The sequence below is a fragment of the Coregonus lavaretus genome (assembly GCF_964263955.1).
Source record: "Coregonus lavaretus genome assembly, chromosome: 26".
Classification (NCBI taxonomy): domain Eukaryota; kingdom Metazoa; phylum Chordata; class Actinopteri; order Salmoniformes; family Salmonidae; genus Coregonus; species Coregonus lavaretus.
The window spans coordinates 20796457-20818381 of record NC_140013.1 but is presented as its reverse complement, the minus strand read 5'-3'; the positions used below and the strand labels follow the sequence as shown (position 1 = coordinate 20818381).

The 21925-nt window shown below is 44.7% G+C and overlaps 1 protein-coding gene across 6 annotated transcripts; it reads right to left on the bottom strand.

Annotated features, from left to right (window-relative positions):
* Positions 1-612: 612 nt before the first annotated feature.
* LOC311101806 (clustered mitochondria protein homolog) lies at positions 613-21308 on the bottom strand. 6 transcript variants are annotated; one of them, XM_084143000.1, is made up of 27 exons: positions 21086-21308; positions 16228-16418; positions 15785-15956; positions 15428-15571; positions 15055-15191; positions 14353-14507; positions 13971-14096; positions 13024-13171; positions 12643-12735; positions 11954-12388; positions 11469-11728; positions 10665-11191; positions 9868-9969; positions 9627-9727; positions 9240-9392; positions 8970-9032; positions 8541-8806; positions 8308-8392; positions 7950-8103; positions 7531-7670; positions 7336-7416; positions 7095-7220; positions 6791-6912; positions 6597-6690; positions 5820-5954; positions 3304-3377; positions 613-3197 (listed from the first exon to the last, which is right to left on the bottom strand). In XM_084143000.1, exons 1-27 carry the CDS (start codon positions 21213-21215, stop codon positions 3056-3058), a joined length of 4356 nt encoding a protein of 1451 aa, XP_083999126.1. In that variant the 5' UTR covers positions 21216-21308; the 3' UTR covers positions 613-3055. The 6 variants fall into 6 exon arrangements, with proteins under 6 accessions (XP_083999126.1, XP_083999127.1, XP_083999128.1 ...); XM_084143001.1 differs by having other exon boundaries at positions 8541-8785; XM_084143002.1 differs by having other exon boundaries at positions 10749-11191.
* Between the last annotated feature and the right edge of the window lie 617 nt (positions 21309-21925).

Sequence of the window (21925 nt, the reverse complement as noted above, 5' to 3'; positions counted from 1 at the left end):
AACATATTTTTGTTTAAATTGGGGAGAACGCGACATGCATTTGTGTACATGTACGGAATAACAGTCTCCTATGTGTGACATCGATTAAGAGCTTTGAATGTACAGGTGTCTTCTCCAATGCCTTAAGGCCTTATGGTCGTAAATAAACTCTCAAAATGTAATTTTGCACAAACATTTCACTCAACATTCAGGTTCTTTGTTTTGTAATTGTACTTATCTACATTTGAAGACATTCAGAATTTAAAGGACATCCATCCATACAAACCAAGGGGTTTACATAAGATGAAGCAATACATAATTTGAATGATCTGGAAATTAAAATGGTTAAATTGACAATAAAGTTATACATTGTCTTTGCTTTGATAAAATAAACCGGAGGTCTGTCACTCCCTACTGAATGAATCAGAGCCGGGCAGACGGTAGTAAACATCTAAAGAACAGTCAAATCAGTTTCTCATGCAATTACTTGAATGTATCAAGAGGTATATTACTACACAATTAGAACAGAATTACAGCTTAACAACAATAATTAGTGCCTTGGTGATGAAATAGAAAAGAAGCACCATGATATTATGATCCATAAAAAAAAAATTGATCTCTAGGCAGACAAAATTATTTTTGATCACTCTCAACGAGTTTATTCGATCAGAAATGGCCTAAGTCTCACACAATAGATTTAAGGGTTACAACAAGTTCACCAATGTTCATCAAGTAGCAGTCTTTGCAATTTTTCAGGTTCACGTCATCAATTTCATCAAATACTTGTTTATTTTGCTTCCCTCGAAGTGAATGAGAAGCATATGAAATAGTTACACACTAGCATGGACATATGCTTTTGAACATCATTATGGGACAAAAAGATTTTTCACATTACTAAAGCCTGTGGTCCTCTGAAGCTCAGCTGGTAGAGCACGGCGCTTGTAACGCCAAGGTAGTGGGTTAGATCCCCGGGACCACCCATACACAAAAAAATGTATGCACGCATGACTGTAAGTCGCTTTGGATAAAAGCGTCTGCTAAATGGCATATTATTATTATTATTTTCATTTGTTTCTGAAGGAAGTATTCTAGAGCACCACCCCATGGCCACTAAGGGTACTGCAAGACAGGACTGACATTCATGAAGGAGGAAGTCGAACCTGACGGGAGGAAAGAAATGCAGATATACATACTTCAAAAAGGAAACCAGTGGTATCCCTATGAAAAAGATTAGCAAAAACGAAAAGAAACCAGGAAAACAACATTTAAAACAAGTTTTGAAGAGTTGACAAGAAAACCAATAACACCATGGTTCCATTTCTCAACCCACTTTTGGTGGTGCTGTGTGTATGCATTTAGACAGACAGCACTTGAAAGTGCACTCAATACTGCTGAGGAAACTGTTCATACATCGCCTGCTGTGGGCCGATTTACTGTCAACTTGTTGAATGGGTTTACCAAACAATGGAAACATACGTTTATTATTTTGAAACATACCAACAATGAACAAGTCTATGGCCATGGTTTAGTTAGTCTATTCTATCGAATGATAGGGAGAGCCTTTATATAAAAATTAAACATTTGGAAAGTCGTGGCTTACCCAACCTAGCCATTACACTACGAAGCAGCAGAAGTGTTGCAAACCACGGCTATATCTGATTCCTTCTCTCAGACTACACAAACACACACACACAGAAACAAACATACATGCACATATTCTTTAAAAAGTGGAAAAATAGAAGACTGGACACATCTAATATAAGATACCTATAGTCTACTGCTCAAGCCATAGTTGGACGTTTCATATCTGCATTTCCATCAACATTGATCAAGTACCTGTCAAAACCCCATAGACAGATTTATTTATACATCTTTTCCACTCATATTTTCTATAAAACAGACATGGCTTAAAGGTAGACTCAGTGAAATGATGTTGCCACGTGCAGCACCGCGGATATTGCGCTGAGCGAGATGCAAGACTTCGCTCCCACACAGTATCAGCGCATTGGCATGGGCTCGTGTCACGCTGTTAGTGTGTGGTAGGTACCGGACCAAAACAGTGAGTGAGTTTAGCCTCGTCCTTCAACGCTCTTAGTTGTTGCAGAAATCGATGATTCTACTTTTCAATTAATGGATAATTGACAGACCTAAAAATATATTCTCCCCCCCTTCCATTTTGATTTTACAAAAAGATACATTTTCACAGAAAAAAGGTGTAACAAATCATTCTAAAAGATTGGTTGAAAGCACACACGCGTCACTGTCTGATTGCTGTGGTAGAACCAAAGGACACAGCAGCCACCCACCTGGGATAAATAGAAATAGTTTTTGTCTGACCATAGGGAACACTAGAGAGTAAATGGGTGATTGGTGGTGAGGTTTAACAATACTAAACGCAAAAGAGAGTTTACATTCTGTAGCCCAACATGAGAGAAATATCTGTTCATTTTAATGACTTTCTTAGTCTCACCTAGTGCACAGTAAAAAAAAAAAATCCCCTGAGTTTTGGGACAGGGTGTCAGTTGTTATTTCGAGGCAACATGGGGCCATCGTGAAACCGGAAGCCCTAGTCGCCTCGGTGGCTCTTTTAGGAGTATTGGAGGTGTTGCAGGGGTAAACAGTGGTCCTTGGGCTAAGAGTTGAAGAGGGTAGAGGGAACAATTGGTTGATGTGGAGTGGGATGAACAGTGGATAAGGCTCTGGTAATACAATGTCATGGTCGTCCTTGGTCGCTTTCTCACACAAAGCCACACACACTTACTCGTTCTGCTTCTTTACCAAAGCTCGAGGCTACGGGCTTTCAGATTGAACATGGATTCTATATTCTCTTTTTATTAAATTCTCCTACCCCTGTATATATACTGTAACTCCTGCTCTGTTACTCCTTGAAGCTCCTCTTATCCACTCTATACATAGATGTTTTTATTTGACTGCCCCGAACAATCCCTCACCCGTTTTGTTTTCATTGTTAATTTTTAGACAGCTCAGTTCTCGTGTCCACATGCTCATTCAAGGAGATGGCTGTTATATCACATCTGCTCCCTTGCAGAAAGTAATGTGGATGGAGGGTTTGACGTTAATCAACGTTAACGTCCATGGATATTTTGTCCTCCAGCTCTAGTGGACTGTCCACAGTGAGCTCCTCCATGCTTTTCCCTGACTCCTGAAGCAGCTGCCGCCGCTGGACCTCCGCCTTCAGGTTCTCCAAGTCCTTTTGGCTGCAGAGGGAATGGGATACCACAGGGGTCAGTACTGGGCCCTGACACATTTCCATTTTCAACTCAAACTGTCAAAAAAAGTAAAATATGTGCTACTTCACTTTACCTGAGCGGTATAAAGATGATGCCGTTGATGATATTGAGCTGTTCCAGAACACTGGCCATACTGGGTGCTGTGAACTGGAAAAAGTGGTGGAAAACAACAAAATTACACACTGTTCTATGGAACCAACACCCACAATACATTTGAACAGATACTTGTGTCTAACATTCTGTGCAACTCCCAACACACGTTTACTGTGAACACTGAGGCTGTACCCGCTTTAAGTTACAGTTTTAACAGTGGCCATGTAGGCTACTGTGGCTATTTGATCATAATGTAGGCCTACCATCAAAAACAATGGAGAAAATGCATCCCATAACATTTTAACATGGAAATAGCTGTTCTATCATTCAGCCTACAGTAGCAGCCAATGTGTGGTGTTCAATGTAGGCCTACATTCCATGAGCCTTTTGAAAAAAACATGCAGGGCTTGACATTAACCTGTTTATCCACTTGTCCTTCAGACAAAGAGGTGACTGAAAATGTTTTTTGTGTTGTTTGATCCAGGAAACCACTTAAAATAAAATGCATTATTATTCCAATACCATTATTAGAGAATCAGACAAATTATGCTACCCTCTGCCTATTGGCTACTTAGTATATTGAAGCATGTCTTAACATACAACACTGCCCCTTTACCTGACTCGCTTTTCAAAGATGCGTAGAAATGTACAGGTTTTGTGCTCTTGTAGGAAGCAATCACTCCCCTTTTGTCGACTACAAATCATCTATAACTGCGCTAATAACTCACTAACTAGCAAAGGATATGAACAAAATGTGCACAAGTGGCTACATGCATCTCTGGCTTTGATCTCAAAACAAGCACGTCTACTCACGACCGCTCATGCTGCAAACACAGTCCAGTTCAAAGTAAATGGCACAGATCCATATATGGCAATGGTCTATTTGCATATAGGCCTATTGCAGCTCTGACTGTTTATCCCGCAACCGGTCTGTGTAGAGTACGGGCTGAGTAGTGCGTGTCAATGCAATAGAATCATACTCCGATACGTTCTGCCTACAACAAAATCTCTTGCATAGTTCGTTTTGTTTCAGTATGTTGCACTGAAAGTGGCTAATATTGTGTTGATTCGATCACAATTGCCACAGTAAAGGGAAACGTTGATAGAGTTAACAGGGAAAAATCTAGAACAGTGGTCACCAACCTTTCAGTCAAGATAATTTGAGTCAAAATGCAAGCCAAGATCCACCGCTCAGACTTTTTTTTACATGTCTTAAAAAACGTAAGCATATAAAAACATTAACCAATTAAAAGCAGTACTGTAGCAATGAGGTTTGTGCAGTAAGCTATAGGCCCAATATATTAAATCACCGCATATTCGCTTTGCTTGAATTGCCCTGCCAATTAATTGTTATTCAGGCCAAATTTGAGGTAGGCTATATGATCACACAAGTAATATATCCGTTGTTGTATTACTTGTGTGGCACAGCTGAGTGAGCATATGTTTAAATAATTAGCTTTTTATTTTACTGGGCTGATGGTGCCTGCATCTGATGGTCAGTCTCAGCGGAGGGAAGAGATGAGACGGAGGTTCCACCTCTCAACATCCCTCCGCTCTCACTTTTCTCCACTGACACTGACCAAAAAGGGACACAGTCTTCCAGCTGATGGCGAAACTGAAGTCGCACCGCATTATTTCTGCCTCATGCACAAATTCATGTTGTTACTCCTATGAACAGAGAAAGTGAAATATTCCGATATAAAAAAAAAGACCCAAGCCGCTAATAATAACAACGCAAGCCTATAGATACACTTTCCTACTCATTCATTACTGCTGCACTGCTTGTTGTAGCGCTGAGTGGAAATAGGAAGAACGCACATTTTATGGCGTATAAAAGTGTAGACAGTGCTGAGTAAGAACTTCAACTCACTCATAAAAACCGCAGCTCTTTGCTGTATTCGTTGACAGTCTCTCTCTAGTCATGGTTTTAAACGTTTTGATCTCACACAGTATCAACTTTGCTGTATCTTTGTTTTATGCCTGCTACGTTACTGCAGACACGGTAATCTGAGCCATCCGATTGGCCAGTGGTAGGCCAATAGTGCACTTGATTTGCTCTCTGGGCAAGGCACAGTTTGTACCTTCAGACACATGAAATGGTTAAAAATGGCAACAGTTCGCCTACCCGGCACGCAGGGCAGCTGAATCGGGTGCACTTACCTCCAACAGCCCTAGACTAATACAAAAAAAATAGGAACAAGGCTTTATCGTTGTTTTTTTTTACAGAAATGTTTGGCGACTGACTAGGAATGCCTTTGAGATCAACCAGTCGATTGCACGGTTGGTGACCACTCTCTAGAAAGTTGAGCGAACTTCAATCTCATTCTTCTCTCTGTGGGCTGATATTTTTGTGCGGCAGTCCCGGGGCAGCAGCGCGCGCAGTTTAGAGGGAACATTGGTCTGTAGATTATGCTATCATCTGGTGACAATACAAGGCCCTTTGATTTTGTCTTAGGGATAAAAACTGAAACCATAGATACGCCCTAAGCCATGTACCTTGAGTGGCATTATGCTGGCATTGGAGCCGTTCTTGTAGATTTCATTCATGGTTCTCTGCAAAGCCACAGCCTGCTGTGTGAGGTACTTTAGGTACTCTGAGCTCTCTTTAGTCTTCTCGTGGGCCTCACCCACCTGAGAGGGAATGGAGGGGAAGAAAGAAAGTGAGAAAGAAAGCAAGCTTAAAAATTGATTGAGAGCTCTCAACTACTATCAGTTGTTGGTAATCTAGCACATATTAAAAATACATTGTGATTTTTTGTACTTTTTACCCCCTTTTCGTGATATCCAATTGGTAGTTACAGTCTTGTCCCATCGCTGCAACGCCCCTACGGACTCGGGAGAGGCAAAGGTCGAGAGCCATGCGTCCTCCGAAACACGACCCTGCCAAGCCGCACTGCTTCTTGACCCACTGCTCGCTAAACCCGGAAGCCAGCCGCACCAATGTGTCCAGCTGGCGACCGAAGTAAGCTTGCAGGTGCCCAGCCCGCCACAAGGAGTCGCTAGAGTGCGATGGGACAAGGAAATCCCGGCCGGCCAAACCCTCCCCTAACCCGGACGACGCTGGGCCAATTGTGCGCCGCCTCATGGGTCACGGCCGGCTGTGACACAGCCTGGGATCGAACCCGGGTCTGTAGTGACGCCTCAAGCACTGCAATGCAGTGCCTTAGACCGCTCGGGAGGCTATCTAGCACATATTATTATTTCAGCAAATGTTCTTAAGCCACTTCTGAGGAGAGGACGTGTAGAACTTTGTACTGTAGCGGTAGGTCTGACCTGGTTTTTGTAGATGGTGTAGCCCTCCTTTTCGTGCTGGAGCGCAGAGCGGAAATCTGCCTTGCTCTCGTAAACCCTCGCAACCAGATGATGACTGCAGAAGATAACACAAACTAGAGTATATAACAGGAAATCAGTTAATATACTGAAAATTATGTTCAGTCACTCAAGGAATAACTCTCCCTTGTCCTTACCTGAGGGCTACTTTGAGGGAGCGGGGTAAGTGGTATTTGGAGTTGAGGGCCAAGGCGTTCTCCAGGAACCTCAGAGACAGGTCGTACTCCATTACTCCGTGCAGCACCAGGCCAATGTTACTCTATAGGATGAGACCCGGGACCACAGGGAGGACAGGTGTAAGGAGAACTGATTTGATAAAGGTCACACACAAACACTCCTCAAAGGCTTACACAAAAATGGTACATAACTTCAGAGTTAACGGGGTGACATATACACTTACAGGATGGTTTCAATCAAAATTAAATTAAATTAAATACTCACGTCTAGCAGCGCCATCTCGGGGTGGTCCTCCCCACACACCATCAGCATGAGGTAGCGGGCACGGTACAGCAGCTTCAGGGCAGTGGACAGCTGACCATTGGCAAAGCAGTACAGAGCCAAGTGCATCTGGGGAGTAGAGAAAGCAATCAGAGGCATTTGGAAACAGTTAACATGGACTGACATTTTTTAAATGACGAAACAAAAAAGTATTAGAAAAATAGTACTTTTCCTGGATACGTACATATTCCTGGATAGTGTTGGGGTGCTCGATGCCCAGCACTCTCTCACTCATCAAGACAGCCTTCTGTTGGTTACTGAGAGCCTGTGGACAGAGAAGATGACAGTCAGGACTGTCACTGGAATTGCTGTTGCCCTTTGTTCTCATTTGTGAGAGGAATATAAAAAAAGTGTGTGTATTATGTCTAGAGCAGCATACCTCGTGGTGGTCTCCCATGATGTAGTTGAGGCGAGACAGCAGACGCAGGCAGGCACAGATCTCTACATGCATTGCCCCGTACACGTTGTTGAACAGGTTCAAAGCCTCATTGATCAACTCACAGCCCTCCTTCAGGTAACCTGCACACAGAGAGCACAGAGACCTTGTTAAAAACTCAGGCTTCCACAATCATTGTACAACACAACAGAAAGTAATATGAATGGGTTCAGAGAGGACACTAAGATAAGTTGCATTGTTGCATGTAGTCATGCTTTTGCATGGTTTGTATTGGGAGGAAGGAAACATTTCCCAGCCTTCGTGTGCGTGTTGCATGTGTGAGTAGAGCTTCATGTGCATATCTGTTTAGCACTAGGAGGACCCATGCTGATCCTGCCCAGCAGGACTGGTATCCACCTCACCTTGCTGGACCTTGGCCTGTCCACTCTGGAAGAAGTGGAAGGCATCGGAGGCCTTGGGGTTGACGTGCTTTACCACAGGGAAGATGTTAAGGATGTCCTCCTCTGTGAAGGCAGGCTTGTGGCGACTGTCAAAGTTATACTCCTTTATCAGGATCTAGAAACGCAGGGAGGCAGGAGACACAGGAAGCTTGTTAGGAGGGGGAGGGTTAAAAGGGACATCATTAAAAGACACATTCTGAATTACAATTTGACCCCTGGCCCCTACTCCCTATGCATGTCTGTAGATCTGAAGGTATTGAATAGATGTATACAATATGTTGAAAATGGCACAGTCTAAAAATGGATTGATGGGAGTTACCTGGATGCCAGCTTTGATGGAGATTTCTCTGAGCAGAGTGATCTTCTGAAGGCCGTATTTCTCCACTACCTGGTCAGCATTCTCGCTGTAGAAAGATGCATGTTTTTAGGAAAACATACGCCTACTTTAACCCAAGCACACTCACCAGTGCAGGCCGAAGTGGTAGCTTGTCAGAATAGTGTGCTAACGTCAAGTCTACTATTGTGCCAACATCAACCCCAATTCCCACCCACCAGTACAGGGTGAAGTGGTAGTAGCTCTGGGCCTCAGAGACGATGTTCTTCCACAGCTCGCTGGGTGTCAGGCTGGCCCACGCCGTGTTGTCCCCTCCCCCCGGGACTCGGTTACGGCGTTTACGGTTTTTGCGGCGCGACACGAGCTCGTCGGCAGGCAGGTGTGCCACGGCATCGGGGAAGGAGGACAGGAAGCAGTTGAGGAAGTGGCTGACAGCGGCTGAGAGGGCCGACAACTCCACACCCTGGGAGACGGAGTACATAGTCTATTGTTCCCATATTTAATCAATTTCTTAGGGAGACAAATAAATACTTTCTATGATAAGAAAGTAGGGGGTGACATTTTCGTGGTGCAAAAGCGCAAAGATCTGTGTCATCCTATGTACATCATAATTCTACAACAATCATTGCTTGAAAAATAGCACTCACCTGCAGGTATGTCTTGAAGATATGTTTCGCACATCTGGTGATCAACTCGCTGATACCTATTCTCTTCAGAACAGAAGAGATACGAAACCATCAGGAAAAAAGTGTAATGCAGATTAATCTTTATGTATTGTCCTGCACTCACATTGTCTGCAGTAGAAACAGAACAGTCGAGAAGGCTAGCATTGTTAGCATAATGATATCATTGCCCTTCATTATATTTCTCCTTAGTCAGTCCTCAAGATCGTATGGAGGTCAGGGGTTCAGGCTTACATAGAAGTGCTCCAGCTGTGCCTTGGCTGGGGTCTTGTCCACAAACTCCAGCACATTGCCTAGGTAACGTATGTTGATGCCCCTCTGGTGCAGAGCCTCGGTCAGCGTGGCTCCATCCATGGGCAGAGCACTGTGGTCCAGACAGTCCTTCACCTGGAGGGAGAGACACACATAAGTAAAATAAATTACCACATACAATGTAAGAAATTACCACACATCCACACACAACAAAATACAAATAACCAAGGAAATACACCAACCCACACACCCACAAATAGCTAGACAAACACAAAGGCTAGTGATACAGTGATGCAAGTAAATATGTTGTAATATAGTGAAGGTAATGACTGCTTGTGTGTGGTACTATGTTACTGCCCTGAAACTTACCAGAGATGGGATCTGACAGGACATCAGGAAGGCTGCAGCATCCTTCAACAGCTGCTTCTGTTTCTGAATGTCATCCGCACTGTCCTCAGGGAAACGCACTCCTGGGGGAGAGACATGGGTGGGAATGAGTACTCAGTATTATAAAAATGAGTACTGTACAGCAGAGCCAGCTGCCACACCAAACCTCTCCTAAAAGCACTACATTTCCCATCATCCACCACCATAAAGTGACAGTTCCTACCTGGAGAGAAGATGTCTGGGTTGAAGCGGATGTCGAAGGAGGTGTTGCTGATGGAACCCACGGCCTTGCAGGCGTTGAGGACCACCTCTCGGCTTTTAGGGTCTTGATGGAGACAGGTAAGGGTGGGGTTGGAGAGAGGTGTTTAATGAATATAACAAGTTAGCTGGGCAACTCAAATCAAAATTATATGGGTTAAGTTCCCCAAAAGCACTACTATTATCTTCGTCCAATGCGTACATTAGTCAATTTTAAATTGAAAACCCCCACCAACACACTGTTGCAGATTTTAGTTTTTTTTTTTTTTAACACATTGTCAATCGAGCCATTGTCAAGCAGGCAGTAGGGCCAGGGGCCAACTCCTGCCATTCCACACACATGCAATGAACACACACAACCAGGGATTATTTCCTTATTTCTGGAGTCAAAAACCCTTTGATTAATTGTCACACCAGCCAAAGAGAAATCAACTGGAGAGATCTGTGGTTATTGGATTGCTATATCCCACACTGCTAGTGATTTTACTGGGGTCCATGCTCACCCCATAGGAGGCTAAGAACTGGACAGGGACACTAAGCCAGGTGGAGAGAAGCAACTAAGACACCAGCATTAAGAAGTCTTCTTAGCGGAACCATGGATAAACACTCTCGCATACAGATGAAAAACCACACATACACTCTCGCACACACCATTCTAAATGCAAGTCTATGATGCAAATAAAGAGACCTCTTCTTTAAAAGCATTTCTCCACCGACTGAATTTCCCCAGTCTTTCTCTACCCTGCAATGGTTTGGACATACCAATACCGGATCCGTCTTCCGCGGCTAAGGACTCAGCCAGCTCTTTGGCCTGGGCTAAGCCCAGGATACTATCCTCAGCCTTACCCTCCAGAGGGCTCTCGCACTCCCCGTTCTGAATCGCCGTGGCAATGGGCAACAACGGCCCATTGGTGGTCACCATGGGAACCACATTATCCTCTGTAGGGGTTGCCTGGGAGGCATTAGTGGTTGTTGTTGCAGCAGAGGGACTGTCTGTTGTTGGTTCTGCCTTGGGGGCTGCTTCTGTGGTGGTGGCTTCTGTTGCTGCTGCCCGAGGGGCATCAGAGGTGGAGGTGGTCTCTGTCTGGACTGCGTCTGACTTGCCATCAGTGAGGGTTTCTGTGGAAGTTTCTGAGGACTCGGCTGAGGCATCGGGGGTCTCTGTGGAGGGTAGGGCTGGAATGGCTGCCTCGGTGCTGCTGTTCTCTGTCAGGGCGGCCATTTTGCTCTCCTTGTTGGCTTTCTGCTGCATCAGCTGGAGTGCTGCCATCTTCATGAAGAGGAGGTATCTGAGGAGTAGAGTACATAATATTTATTATCCCTGAGGGGGTAGGACATACAGTCAGTTACATGAACATTCAAATGTGCACAGACACAATCATACACTAAAGGGAACATCAAATTACCATCTTGGGGGACATACCCAGGGCCTCAGTCCCCTATATATGGCACACAAACACCCAAGGAAGCTCCTAAGTAACCACTAAAACACGTACGTAAATGTGAAAGGTAGGGTCTCCATGCAATACCCATGGCACACACAATTAAAACGCCTCCCTACAGTACCTGTGCTCGACGAAGGCCTCGATGAGCTCCTGTCGGAGGCAGGCCAGACGGTGGCGGTGCTGGCGGGGGAAACCCTGTCTCACACTCTCAGGGGAAAGCTCCTCCCCTTCCACAGGCAGGAAGTTCAGGTCAGGGGGGAAGGTCCTCAGAAGGTCCAGGATGTAGTGGCGTCCATCGTTGCCGATTATGCCCTTACACTCAACAGAGGAACACAACTCCACGGACTCATCCTTCTCATTCAGCACATCGTGCCTCTGGACCTGGGGGTGGAAGAGTAGGTCATTTTGACAGAGAGAATGTGATAACCACAGTATGGCAGGTTCTGGGGCATGGCAGTCGATATACGTTGAATGTCTGTAGGCCGGTGCAGTGACAGAAAAACAGTTCTACAAATTCTACATGCTTACTCTGTATTGACAACCAATTAGCAGACTTAAAAATAAACCATGAAACTGCCATTATCATCATGATATCCTCCTCCTCACCTTGAGTGGTCGACTGGTCTTCTCCAGAAGCTCCAGGTACTTCCCATGAGACACTACTGTCTTCCCAAAGTCGATAGACCCGTAGATAACGCTCTGCTCCTGCTCTCTCTCCAGAATACCAGGGATGATCGACTGGGCCGTGACACGGTAACCACGATAGTCCACCACCACTGTCCCCAGGGTGTACAGCCCCTCCACGTCTACGGCCCCGTAAGCCCGGACACCGTTGAGGTCGTTGGTGGGAGCAGCGTGCGCGGCAGCGTCCCCGCCCAGCTCACGGTAGTGGTCGCGGACATCGAAGCCCAGGGAGAAGAAGATGTTGTTCCAGATAAACATCTGCATACGCGTCTCCTCGCCAGGGTTGATGGCCATCACGTTGCCGTCGATTACCGCCACGGAACCGCGAGTGGCAGCAGCCGCAAAGTCACTGTGGACCTGGAGAGAGGGAGGGAGAGGAGGGGAGGGAGAGAGAGTGAATGCGTAAGGACGTAGAGGACGGAAAGAAGAGTCGTCTGTGCACACTACAGGATATAGACGGAAACGGAGAAACGGACTGTAGCAGAAAGGAGGGTGTTTCAAGAGAGTCGATGACCGAAGCTCACTGGAGAAAGCAAATAAGCAGGAAAGAGTGCAGGAGACAGAAGAGGGGAAAGGAGTTGGGCTTCAACTGCTGCTCTAGGCTGGCTCACCTTGAAGATGGCCCTCTCTCTCAGCAGGCGTTCAGGCAGGTTCTTCCGGGCCAGCTCTCTGGTCGTCTGCAACTCCTCATTCCAGTCTCGCGTCTGAATAAATAACACAGAGACCCCATGTTACACTGACTCTAAAAAAACGGACTATTTTTGGTGTGTGTGTACCTGTCCAGGTATGTGTTCCTCGTAGCCCAGACGGGAGGTGTATGGTGTGTGTACCTGTCCAGGTATGTGTTCCTCGTAGCCCAGACGGGAGGTGTATGGTGTGTGTACCTGTCCAGGTATGTGTTCCTCGTAGCCCAGACGGGAGGTGTATGGTGTGTGTACCTGTCCAGGTATGTGTTCCTCGTAGCCCAGACGGGAGGTGTATGGTGTGTGTACCTGTCCAGGTATGTGTTCCTCGTAGCCCAGACGGGAGGTGTAAGCGTCCTCAGCTCTGACACAGTCCATGGTGTGGTCCACCTGGGGGGCGGTCCAACTGTACACCTGGAAGGGTGTGGCGATCCTCTCAAACGGATGTCGCTGTACCCTGCAGACAATCAGAAACCAAATTAGCCACGTATCACAATGGGAGTATTCCTCAGATGTAATTACCAGAATTATCAAGAAAAACAACTACTGTCTGGCTAATATTGTTAGCTCTGAAAAATATATGCATTTCTGATAGATTAATTATTAATGACTAATTATTACACCCTGAAACTGTGTATAATGTGTTAGAAATGTGTGAGTGTAGGACCAGTAAAGGCTATGGCATTGAGCCACTATTTAGCAATGTGAGTAAGAGTTAGGCCAGACAACAAAGACAACTGAGAAACTAAGATAAGAGGCCTCCCAATTTAAGGAGGGGAGAAACTGTTATGAAAACATGGTGCAGAATATTGTGAGAACGGCAATAACTGAGTAATGCAGGGAGTAGGATATGTGTGTGTATGTATGTGTGTATGCATGTGTGTATATGTGTGTGTGTGTGAACTGAAGGTCAGTAGAGCAGTTTTAGAGTGGAAAACTACAGCCCGCCTACAGAGGGGAGGGATTTCTTTTTGTATGACGTATGAGTATAAAAGATGGACTCTGAAATTGTGATGGCAGAATTCTCAATGAATAAATATCTCTGACTATGCAGACCGGGACTCTGGCCGTTACTTAAATCCCAAAAGACTTACAACCTTTTGGGAGACGCACAGAGACACTAAAATAGTTTGTTAAATAATTCACATAACAATTTCTGATAAACTGATAAGCATACAATTATTAGTCGTTATGTTTTCCCCCATTACACAGAACTAATAAAAAGCAGTGCATTGTCGTTAGTGTAGACCACTTACCTTTTCTTCTGCAGGGCAGTGAAGTTCTTCTTGAAGGCAGGGCTTATCTGGCTCAACAGCTCAACCAACGAGTGGCTCAGGAAGCTGGGGTTGGCTGGCTTGGGGTTGAAGGTGTAGGTGGTCGACCTGGAATACAACAACACCATGGTCATCTCTCATTATGGTCAACTCTCAGCCTTGGCCAGTTAACTTTTTCACACCATCTTGCCAAAAGTAACCATACTGTGCTGGCTCTGATATTTTCCTTTCACACTTTCCAGTACAGTTCCAGCAAGTGGTGGATGCGTAATCAGGCCAACACAATACATCCCGGCTTGGCTCAGCTCAGTAGTGTGAAAACAGCATGCGGTAAGTCTAATGGGAGACAGAAAGCCAGACTCACTGGTTGAGGTAGAAGCCACGTGTGGAGGCGGTGATACTGATGTGTCTCTCCTCAACAGTCACCATATACAGGTACATGAGATCACCATGCATCTTCCTGTTGCCAGGAGGGGGGTTCCAGCCACTCATAGTCAGGACCTTCAGGCACTGCATGGGCTACAGCGCGAGAGGGGGAATCAGATATGGACATTGGAATGTGACTTACGACTTGAGGTGTGCTAGTGTGGATATTGGAAAAGGGCCATAGACTGATTACTTAATCTGCACTTTATGGTGGTAAGGATGTACAGGATATAGTATGACCCAGCCAGCTGATGTATGCTGGTTTTGTTGAGTGCACACTTCACTTTTAACTAATCTCACCCTTTATTCTACAACCATGTTTACTTATTCTAGAAAAAAGTATACTAGTGCCAGGCTTGAGTAAGTCTGGCACTTAGCTTGCAAATCATTTTCAGCTATACAAAAGAAAAATGGCTCCTACAAGCAGATCAAAGGTTGGAGCTGAAGCCAGTAAAGTACAAATGGACAAACTCCTTGAAGAATGTGACACTTTAAAAAAAACTGTCAGACATTAATGTCACAGAGACACACATTAATCTATGTAAATGAGACGGCATTAGAATGATCATAATTAGCTTGCTGGCAACACCAGGGTTGTGGATTTTGACTGGATAAAAAGTGTTAAAATAATCGTAATTACCATCATTATTACCTTCCAGTCCTTGTTCTGTGGCTGGAGGGGCAGCAGGGGGCGTTCTTTGCTGCCAGGCAGAATGTGTTCTGGAGGGGTACAGTCTATCTGCTCCAGATCACTGCCCTTCTTCCGCTTACCACTGTCTGCAGAGGAGGAGACAAGGTCACAGGTCAGACTAATGCAGCCAGACCAAAGATTTTTATAGCCTGCAGCCTAGGACAGACATTCACATTAATACTGCATGTAGGACAAAGGTGGCTGGATACCTCAGAATACTGACTGAAATCTCTCACCCCAATTCTCACTGACAGACCCACCCAAACACACGCAAATAAACAAATGGGTACACAAACGTGTGTGCACGCACACACACACACACCTCCCAGGTCCCCGTCAGTGAAGACACTGAGGAAGGAGAGAGAGTTGCAGTCCACTCCGTTGTAGGCATCAGATGGGTCCAGGCTTTTCAGCAGGTCTCTGATATGACGCACATGGATACGGGCCTCGCGCACTGTGTAGGGCTCTAGGGTGAGGAGACAGAGAGGACATTCATTACATTATTATTGATGAAATCTACAGACAGTCTACAGTCCAGGAGACACTCTAGGAAGGGGACTAGGAGGAGATTCTGCCATCGATCTTACACCTATACAATCCTTAGGCTTTAAGAGCAATAAAGTCTAGGGGTAGGTGCTAGTGGTTGACTTAAGAACATATCCAAAACCCCAAATCCTACCTTCCACTACTTTGAGCAGGGAGCCCTCCTGCAGGCCCTCGATGGATTTGAGCTCAGCAAAGTTATCCAGGACGTTGCCGTCCAGCTGCAGGGAGAAACAGGTACGATGACAGGTGTCCTCACGGTCCATCAACACCTGGTGGATCTCCTGCACCATCTCCTGGGGTGAAACCTGGGGGAGTGGGTGGGGGTTAACAATAGAGACTGACAGTGTTTGGTCAAACAGCTAGTCCCAATTTGGTCCGTACCTCTCCACCTTGGCCCTAACCCTTCGATGTTCGCAGATCTGAAGCCTCTGGATAGGTATAAGCGGTGTGCTGGTGGAGCTTCCATCCACTATATTGCTTACACCTTACAGATCTGCAGACATCGAAGGATTAGGCGGGTCAAGGGGTAGTGGCAAATTGGGACTGGCTGTTGGGCTGTCTAAGTATGTACTGTACCTGGAGGTCAAAAGGCTCCGCCCCGGGTGCCTGGATCTTCACGGTGAAACCTGTATCCTGAATCACAATCACTTCCTGTTCGTTAGAATCCTCCCCACCGTCCGTGTCACCACCCCCATTCTGCTTGGACTCCTCCTCCGAATGATCGTGGGCCCCGCCCCCGTTCATCACCGCTGTGTCTGCACTGTGCCCTGTGATTGAACAGAATGAGATCCATTTAACGTAGCTTGTCATCTCATTGGACAGATGAGTAGAGAGGGTGTTGCCATGGCAGAGTGACACATATAGGATATAAGCCTACAGATAGCAAACAAAGTAGTGCGTGTTGTCAGATTAGATTACTCCTAAAGGGCATTGTCTACAGTGCCAAGATGGCGACTTATAGGATCCAAGGAGAATAGGATCCAATTAGCACAGAAAACAAGATCTCCAGCCTTTGCCATGTGAGGCAGAGGTATACAGGTTACCTTGGTCTGCTTCTCTCAACCTGGAGTTCTTAACAACCATCATTCAGACTCTTGTACAGAACACAAAAGCTAGTGGTTTGTTTGCCTGGTGCTTTTGGCCTTCTCCACATTGGGCAACAGACTCCCAAGGTCCACAACGAGGAACTGTACTGGAAAGTGTGAAAGGAAAATAGAGCCACCCACACAAATCCTCCCCCTCCTTGTGTGTATGCAACCTCCTTGACCTCTTAAGGGGCCTCACTGGCACAAGGCATTGTAACTGCGGAAACACCTCTATGTGTAGCAGTGGTGTTTCCTATTTACCACAGTAAAAAATAAAAATAAATAAAAGATTCATTAAAAAATGCCACTAAATATTGTACAACTAATTTGAATGGTGTGGGTTGAGTTGCCAAGAGGAAAGGCAACATACATAAATATCAGCTAGTGTGGCCTGCAGTGTGTACGGGCTGTTTTCTCTCCCAGACAACTGCAACCGGCATGCCCTTGTTCAACGTCAAGGGTAACGCAGTGTCAGGGTTACCACGTAGAGGGGGTGGTTGGGGGGGAAACAGCTGGGGTAGGGATAGGGAGAATCTACAGTAAAAGAAAGAGAGTGAGAAAGAGACTCACCACGCTCTGAATACCAAACACAGCCTGGCCAACAACTTGTCAATGCTATGAGAGAAAACCGACTACTAAAAAAGAGCAAGGAGAATAGACTTGAACATATGATAGGAGCCCAGGAATAATGTTTCTGTAGGGGGGGGGGGGGGGGGGGGGGGGTACAGGTACAGTGACCTCATGTGTCTCCAGTGACTGCTCATCCTGCCCTGTTGTAGAAGTAGACAGATTTGATAAGGTTACATCAGTTACTCTCTCTCCCCTTGGGTGTCCTATTTCTGGCCTGATCCTAGTCACTCTTCATCTCTCCATTCATTCTTCCATCAATGCCCCAGCTATTGCATTTTTCTTAGAGTGGTCACAGACACACAGCAGGAATCCCTTCGGTCATTCAAGGCCCTCTGCTTTCTTCAAGATTCACTTTTCAGCTCGGTTTCTGACTATTTTTGTAACTCACAAAAATTCTACTTGGTACTTGACTCGCATCAATTTAAATAAAATGTATACAGTTTTGGTTTCTCAAATGGAATTGAGGAGGTAGTGGAAGAGATTGCAAATAATGGTGTATATGAATACTTGCTGCCAATGCTATTCAATCTGCACTGAGAAGGCAAGAGTACAAAAGTGCCAGAACCAAGAGTACAAAGTGCCAGAACCAAGAGTACAAAGTGCCAGAACCAAGAGTACAAAGTGCCAGAACCAAGAGTACAAAGTGCCAGACATCAATATGAAAGTTGAAGAAATCATGTAGCCTAATAATTGCAAAACAGACCCACTTGGCCCTACAGCAGTGGAACAGAGCACGAGGGGTGAGTTGACAGGGTGGGGAATGGGGTCCAATATTACACAACCTTCCGCATTACTCAAAACTTTTAGCCCAACTAAACTTGTTTTTTTAGGCAGTTGAGCCTTCATGTCACTGTGTGTAGTGTAGACAGGAGATTCATGTTGTTGGTCACAATTCACAGATGAAGAGGGCAGCATGTGTCACAACAAATTACCATTTTATCACTACAACTTTTTTCCAAAGAGCCAAACCCTTCAGAGCTGCAGTCTATTAGGGCATGAAGACATGGAGGGAAGGGAAAGCACAATCTACAAACTGCTGCAGTATTTCTGTCATACTGGCATGTATATTCTGGCCTAGGTGGGTGAGTAAGGCCTACAGATACCGATTATCCAACTGAAGGCTTTGCCTATTTTAATAAGAAATATTTATCTTAATAGAGTGTTACAACCACAAGACCAACCTTAACCAGACAAAATGGAGGAAAATGTATTATTATTATACAAGCAAGCAGCTCTGATCCTCCTGAACAGGTAAATCATTGAGAGGGGAAGCAGAAGGCCTCCAGTCAGACACGCATTCAGTTAAACTAGTTAGACAAAACAACCCCCACACACCCCCTCCAGTGCCACCATTAGTATCGTAGCTCACTCCTCAGGTTGCACAGTAACCAAACTTATCCTCATGGCAGGATACGGCTCTTTCAGGGCAGTGGGTCAAAGAGTTAGGTCCCTGATAGTATGGGAAGGAAGCCAAATAGATAAATCTGGCAAATAATAGAAAGAAGCGGGCTACAAGAGATCAACAATTATTTCACAATTTCCTAGAGGTGTGAATGTCTTGATCACTACAAACGTTCTTATTCAATCAAAATTGTGAAAGACCACTAGGCCTACTAATCCAGAGAGCTAGCCACCAGTCTCCATGCTGCCCTGTCTGTTGTAAACTGTTATATCTCTGCCTAAATATTCTGATAACTTTTTATTTTTTAGAAAGATAAGCTTGAAATGGGCATGGTCTAATATATCAGTGTCTTGGTAGTTATCCAACAGGCTCAAATGCGGCCTAAGGCATTTGTCTAGTCCAGCAGGATTCTCTTAAATGAGAGGTGAATTGCATTTGAAAGCTAATCAAGGAGGTGATAGTATCTTCAAGTGCCGATAAGAAGAGGAAAGTGGTTTAGGGGTCAATAATGATTTTTTGGGTAATGATGATTTATTACCTATGGAGTTGTGAATTAATGTTGTCAATAGCTGACTAAAGTTGCCAACAGACAAAAGCTCTATGATGGACAAACACTGTCCATCAATATGAACTTCTAGTCACTAGAAGAAAGCATGATGGCACATGTGCTGCACATAGGAAGCTCTAGTCTAGGTGTATGCTAGCCATTAAAAAGATGCTTCTCATCTTCCAACAAATACTGATTGGTACATAAACGTTTTGTTTATGTCTCAAAATAATTAGCTGCATAATCAAATAATTGATGAAACATAACATAACCTACAAATACCTGAAATAAAGAGTTGTATTCTGATACAAATGACATGGTATTACACATTACAGTCACTGGCTATGACACAATGAGTCCCTACAAAGTTTGACAGCTGAACTAACTATATTGTGTGTAAGGTTATAGTCTTGGCAACACAGGCATCTATGCATGCAACTCAAGGTCCTGTCAAATGTGACACCGAAAGCTGTGGCATTGTCGTGAAGGCTGCCTAAGGTTGTGTAATTTCAACAGTGGCCTTACATTCACCAAACCTATACCAGTAGTACGTCATGTGACCGTTTCGATCATCAATACTTTATATGATGCGAGCGATCGGTGGCGAGCCATGAAAATCGGTTTGTTTAAACAACACTTACCGGCTATATGACTCAGAATGTCTCAAGTATAACCTTCTCTCTCCGTGCATGCACCATGACTTTTCTCAATGGGCCAGCTTCCGCTTCCCGGTCGAGGAACAGCCAACCTCTCCTGTTCTGAACGGGAGGGGAAGGTATCATGCCAACTAACGGGGACATTGGTGATCTAGTCACTTCGATATTACTAGGTCACAACAATAGCATGCATTTGATGGACTAACTGAAAAAAACTCGTTTATATTAATAGAAAACGGCGTGTGAAATTACTTCACATCAATTAGAACCCCTCTGTTCTCTTGAAATGTGCAGTTCCACTGAAGGTGACCTTCAGTCCATTCGTCTTGCATGCAGGTACAAAACAGCTGTAGTCCCATGTGCGTCAGAACGTGAGGTTCTCGCACTACACTGTTAAGATAGTGGATACACTGTTATATTACTATTTCTATAATCACATTTATATCAGCCATTTTTCTACAACAAGCCAGCATCACCGCTGGCTGCGTAGCTACTAGCTAGCCAAGCTTGGCTAACTATTTCGAAGCTAGCTAACGTTAACTAGCTGCATCAAGTCAGCCATACAAGGGTTGTGTCTGTGTTTGACATACAGCTAGTGAGCCAACTAGCTCGTCGAACAGCTTATCTAAATAATTCTAAGAGTCATTTGATTGTTAGCTAAACCCTCTTGATATAGCCTAAGCTAACCACTTAGCTACATGTTAACGTTCGTTTAGCCAACATAACTACTAGCTAACACATTCAGCAGCTCAATCAAGCTTGAATGGATGGTGTAGCTAGCTGTCATTATTTCATTGAGAATTTACTCATCTTGGTTTAATATACAACTGTTTTGAATGCTGAGGCCCATTACTGCATTTCAGCTAGTTAGTTAGCAGACTAATCACCTAATTAACAGATGAGTTGACTACTTTGAATAAACTATGCATGTGTGCAGCTAGCTTGCAAACGTTAACTGGCTACTAGCTATGTGCACACTTATATAGCTTACAACCGATGCCGCTGCTAAGCTAGTTAGCTAACGATAGCTACCTAGCATTACGATACAGCTTTAACATTTTGCAGAGTAGTTAGTCTCTGCTTGATAACTACGTAACGTTAGCCAGTTGCTTACCACAAGCACAAGGGTCCTTGTGTGGTGCCTTGGTGGTCTCTTTGCGGTCTGGCGTCTCTCCTGCAAGATCAACTGTGTTAACATTACAGTTGGGTACTGACACCGGGATGTCATCCGTCTTGCTCACCATTATTTGGCAGCTAGTTAGCTCAAAGGTGGCAACAGAAATCCGTTGCTCAAAATTGCTACGTTAATTTGTTAAATGCTCCTTCTTTAGCTAACGGGCTAGCCAGTTACATGCAGAGGGTACGATCTTACAAAAACAAGTCTACATAGGCAGGACAGTCAAAGCTGGACATGGCAAGCACGTGTTTCTCCTCCTCCTGACCTCTTTGCCTTTGCGTTCGTTCCCACCCCCCAAAACGTCTGGCTACGGAAAGCGCAGTGTGCCGTTTTTGTATGAACAGGTGCCCATCTAGGATCACAAAATTATCATCTGTGATTTTGTTTTGGACAGGTGCTCTGTGGCATGTTGGTATTACAAAATGTAGACTTTTTGTATAACATCATTATTTCGTTATTATGGCTATAGGGGTGTGCAACACTTCTCAAAACATACAATTTCATTTCTCACATACGGCGAATACATACAACAGACCTTAACCAACAATTCCGTTTTAAGAAAAATAAGAGTTAAGAAAATATTTACAAAAAAAAAGTTTAAAAAAAAAAGGAACACAATCAAATAACAATAACGAGGCTATATATACAGGGGGTACCGGTACCAAGTCAATGTGCAGGGGTACAGGCACTCAATATCAAAGCTGGTGAACCAGGGATATGGACTGAATAAATTCACCTTTACCCATATTGACCTACACTTCCGATAATGTTGTTGTG

Bases quoted from the DNA above. Each gene is read 5' to 3' on its own strand.
- LOC311101806 (XM_084143000.1), bottom strand. From the start codon at position 21,215: ATGGTGAGCAAGACGGATGACATCCCGGTGTCAGTACCCAACTGTAAT. The intron at 14,097-14,352 runs GTGAGTCTGGCT...GTTGTATTCCAG, and splicing joins CGTGGCTTCTACCTCAACCA to GTCGACCACCTACACCTTCA. The intron at 7,417-7,530 runs GTATGCTGCTCT...CTCTGTCCACAG, and splicing joins TCATGGGAGACCACCACGAG to GCTCTCAGTAACCAACAGAA.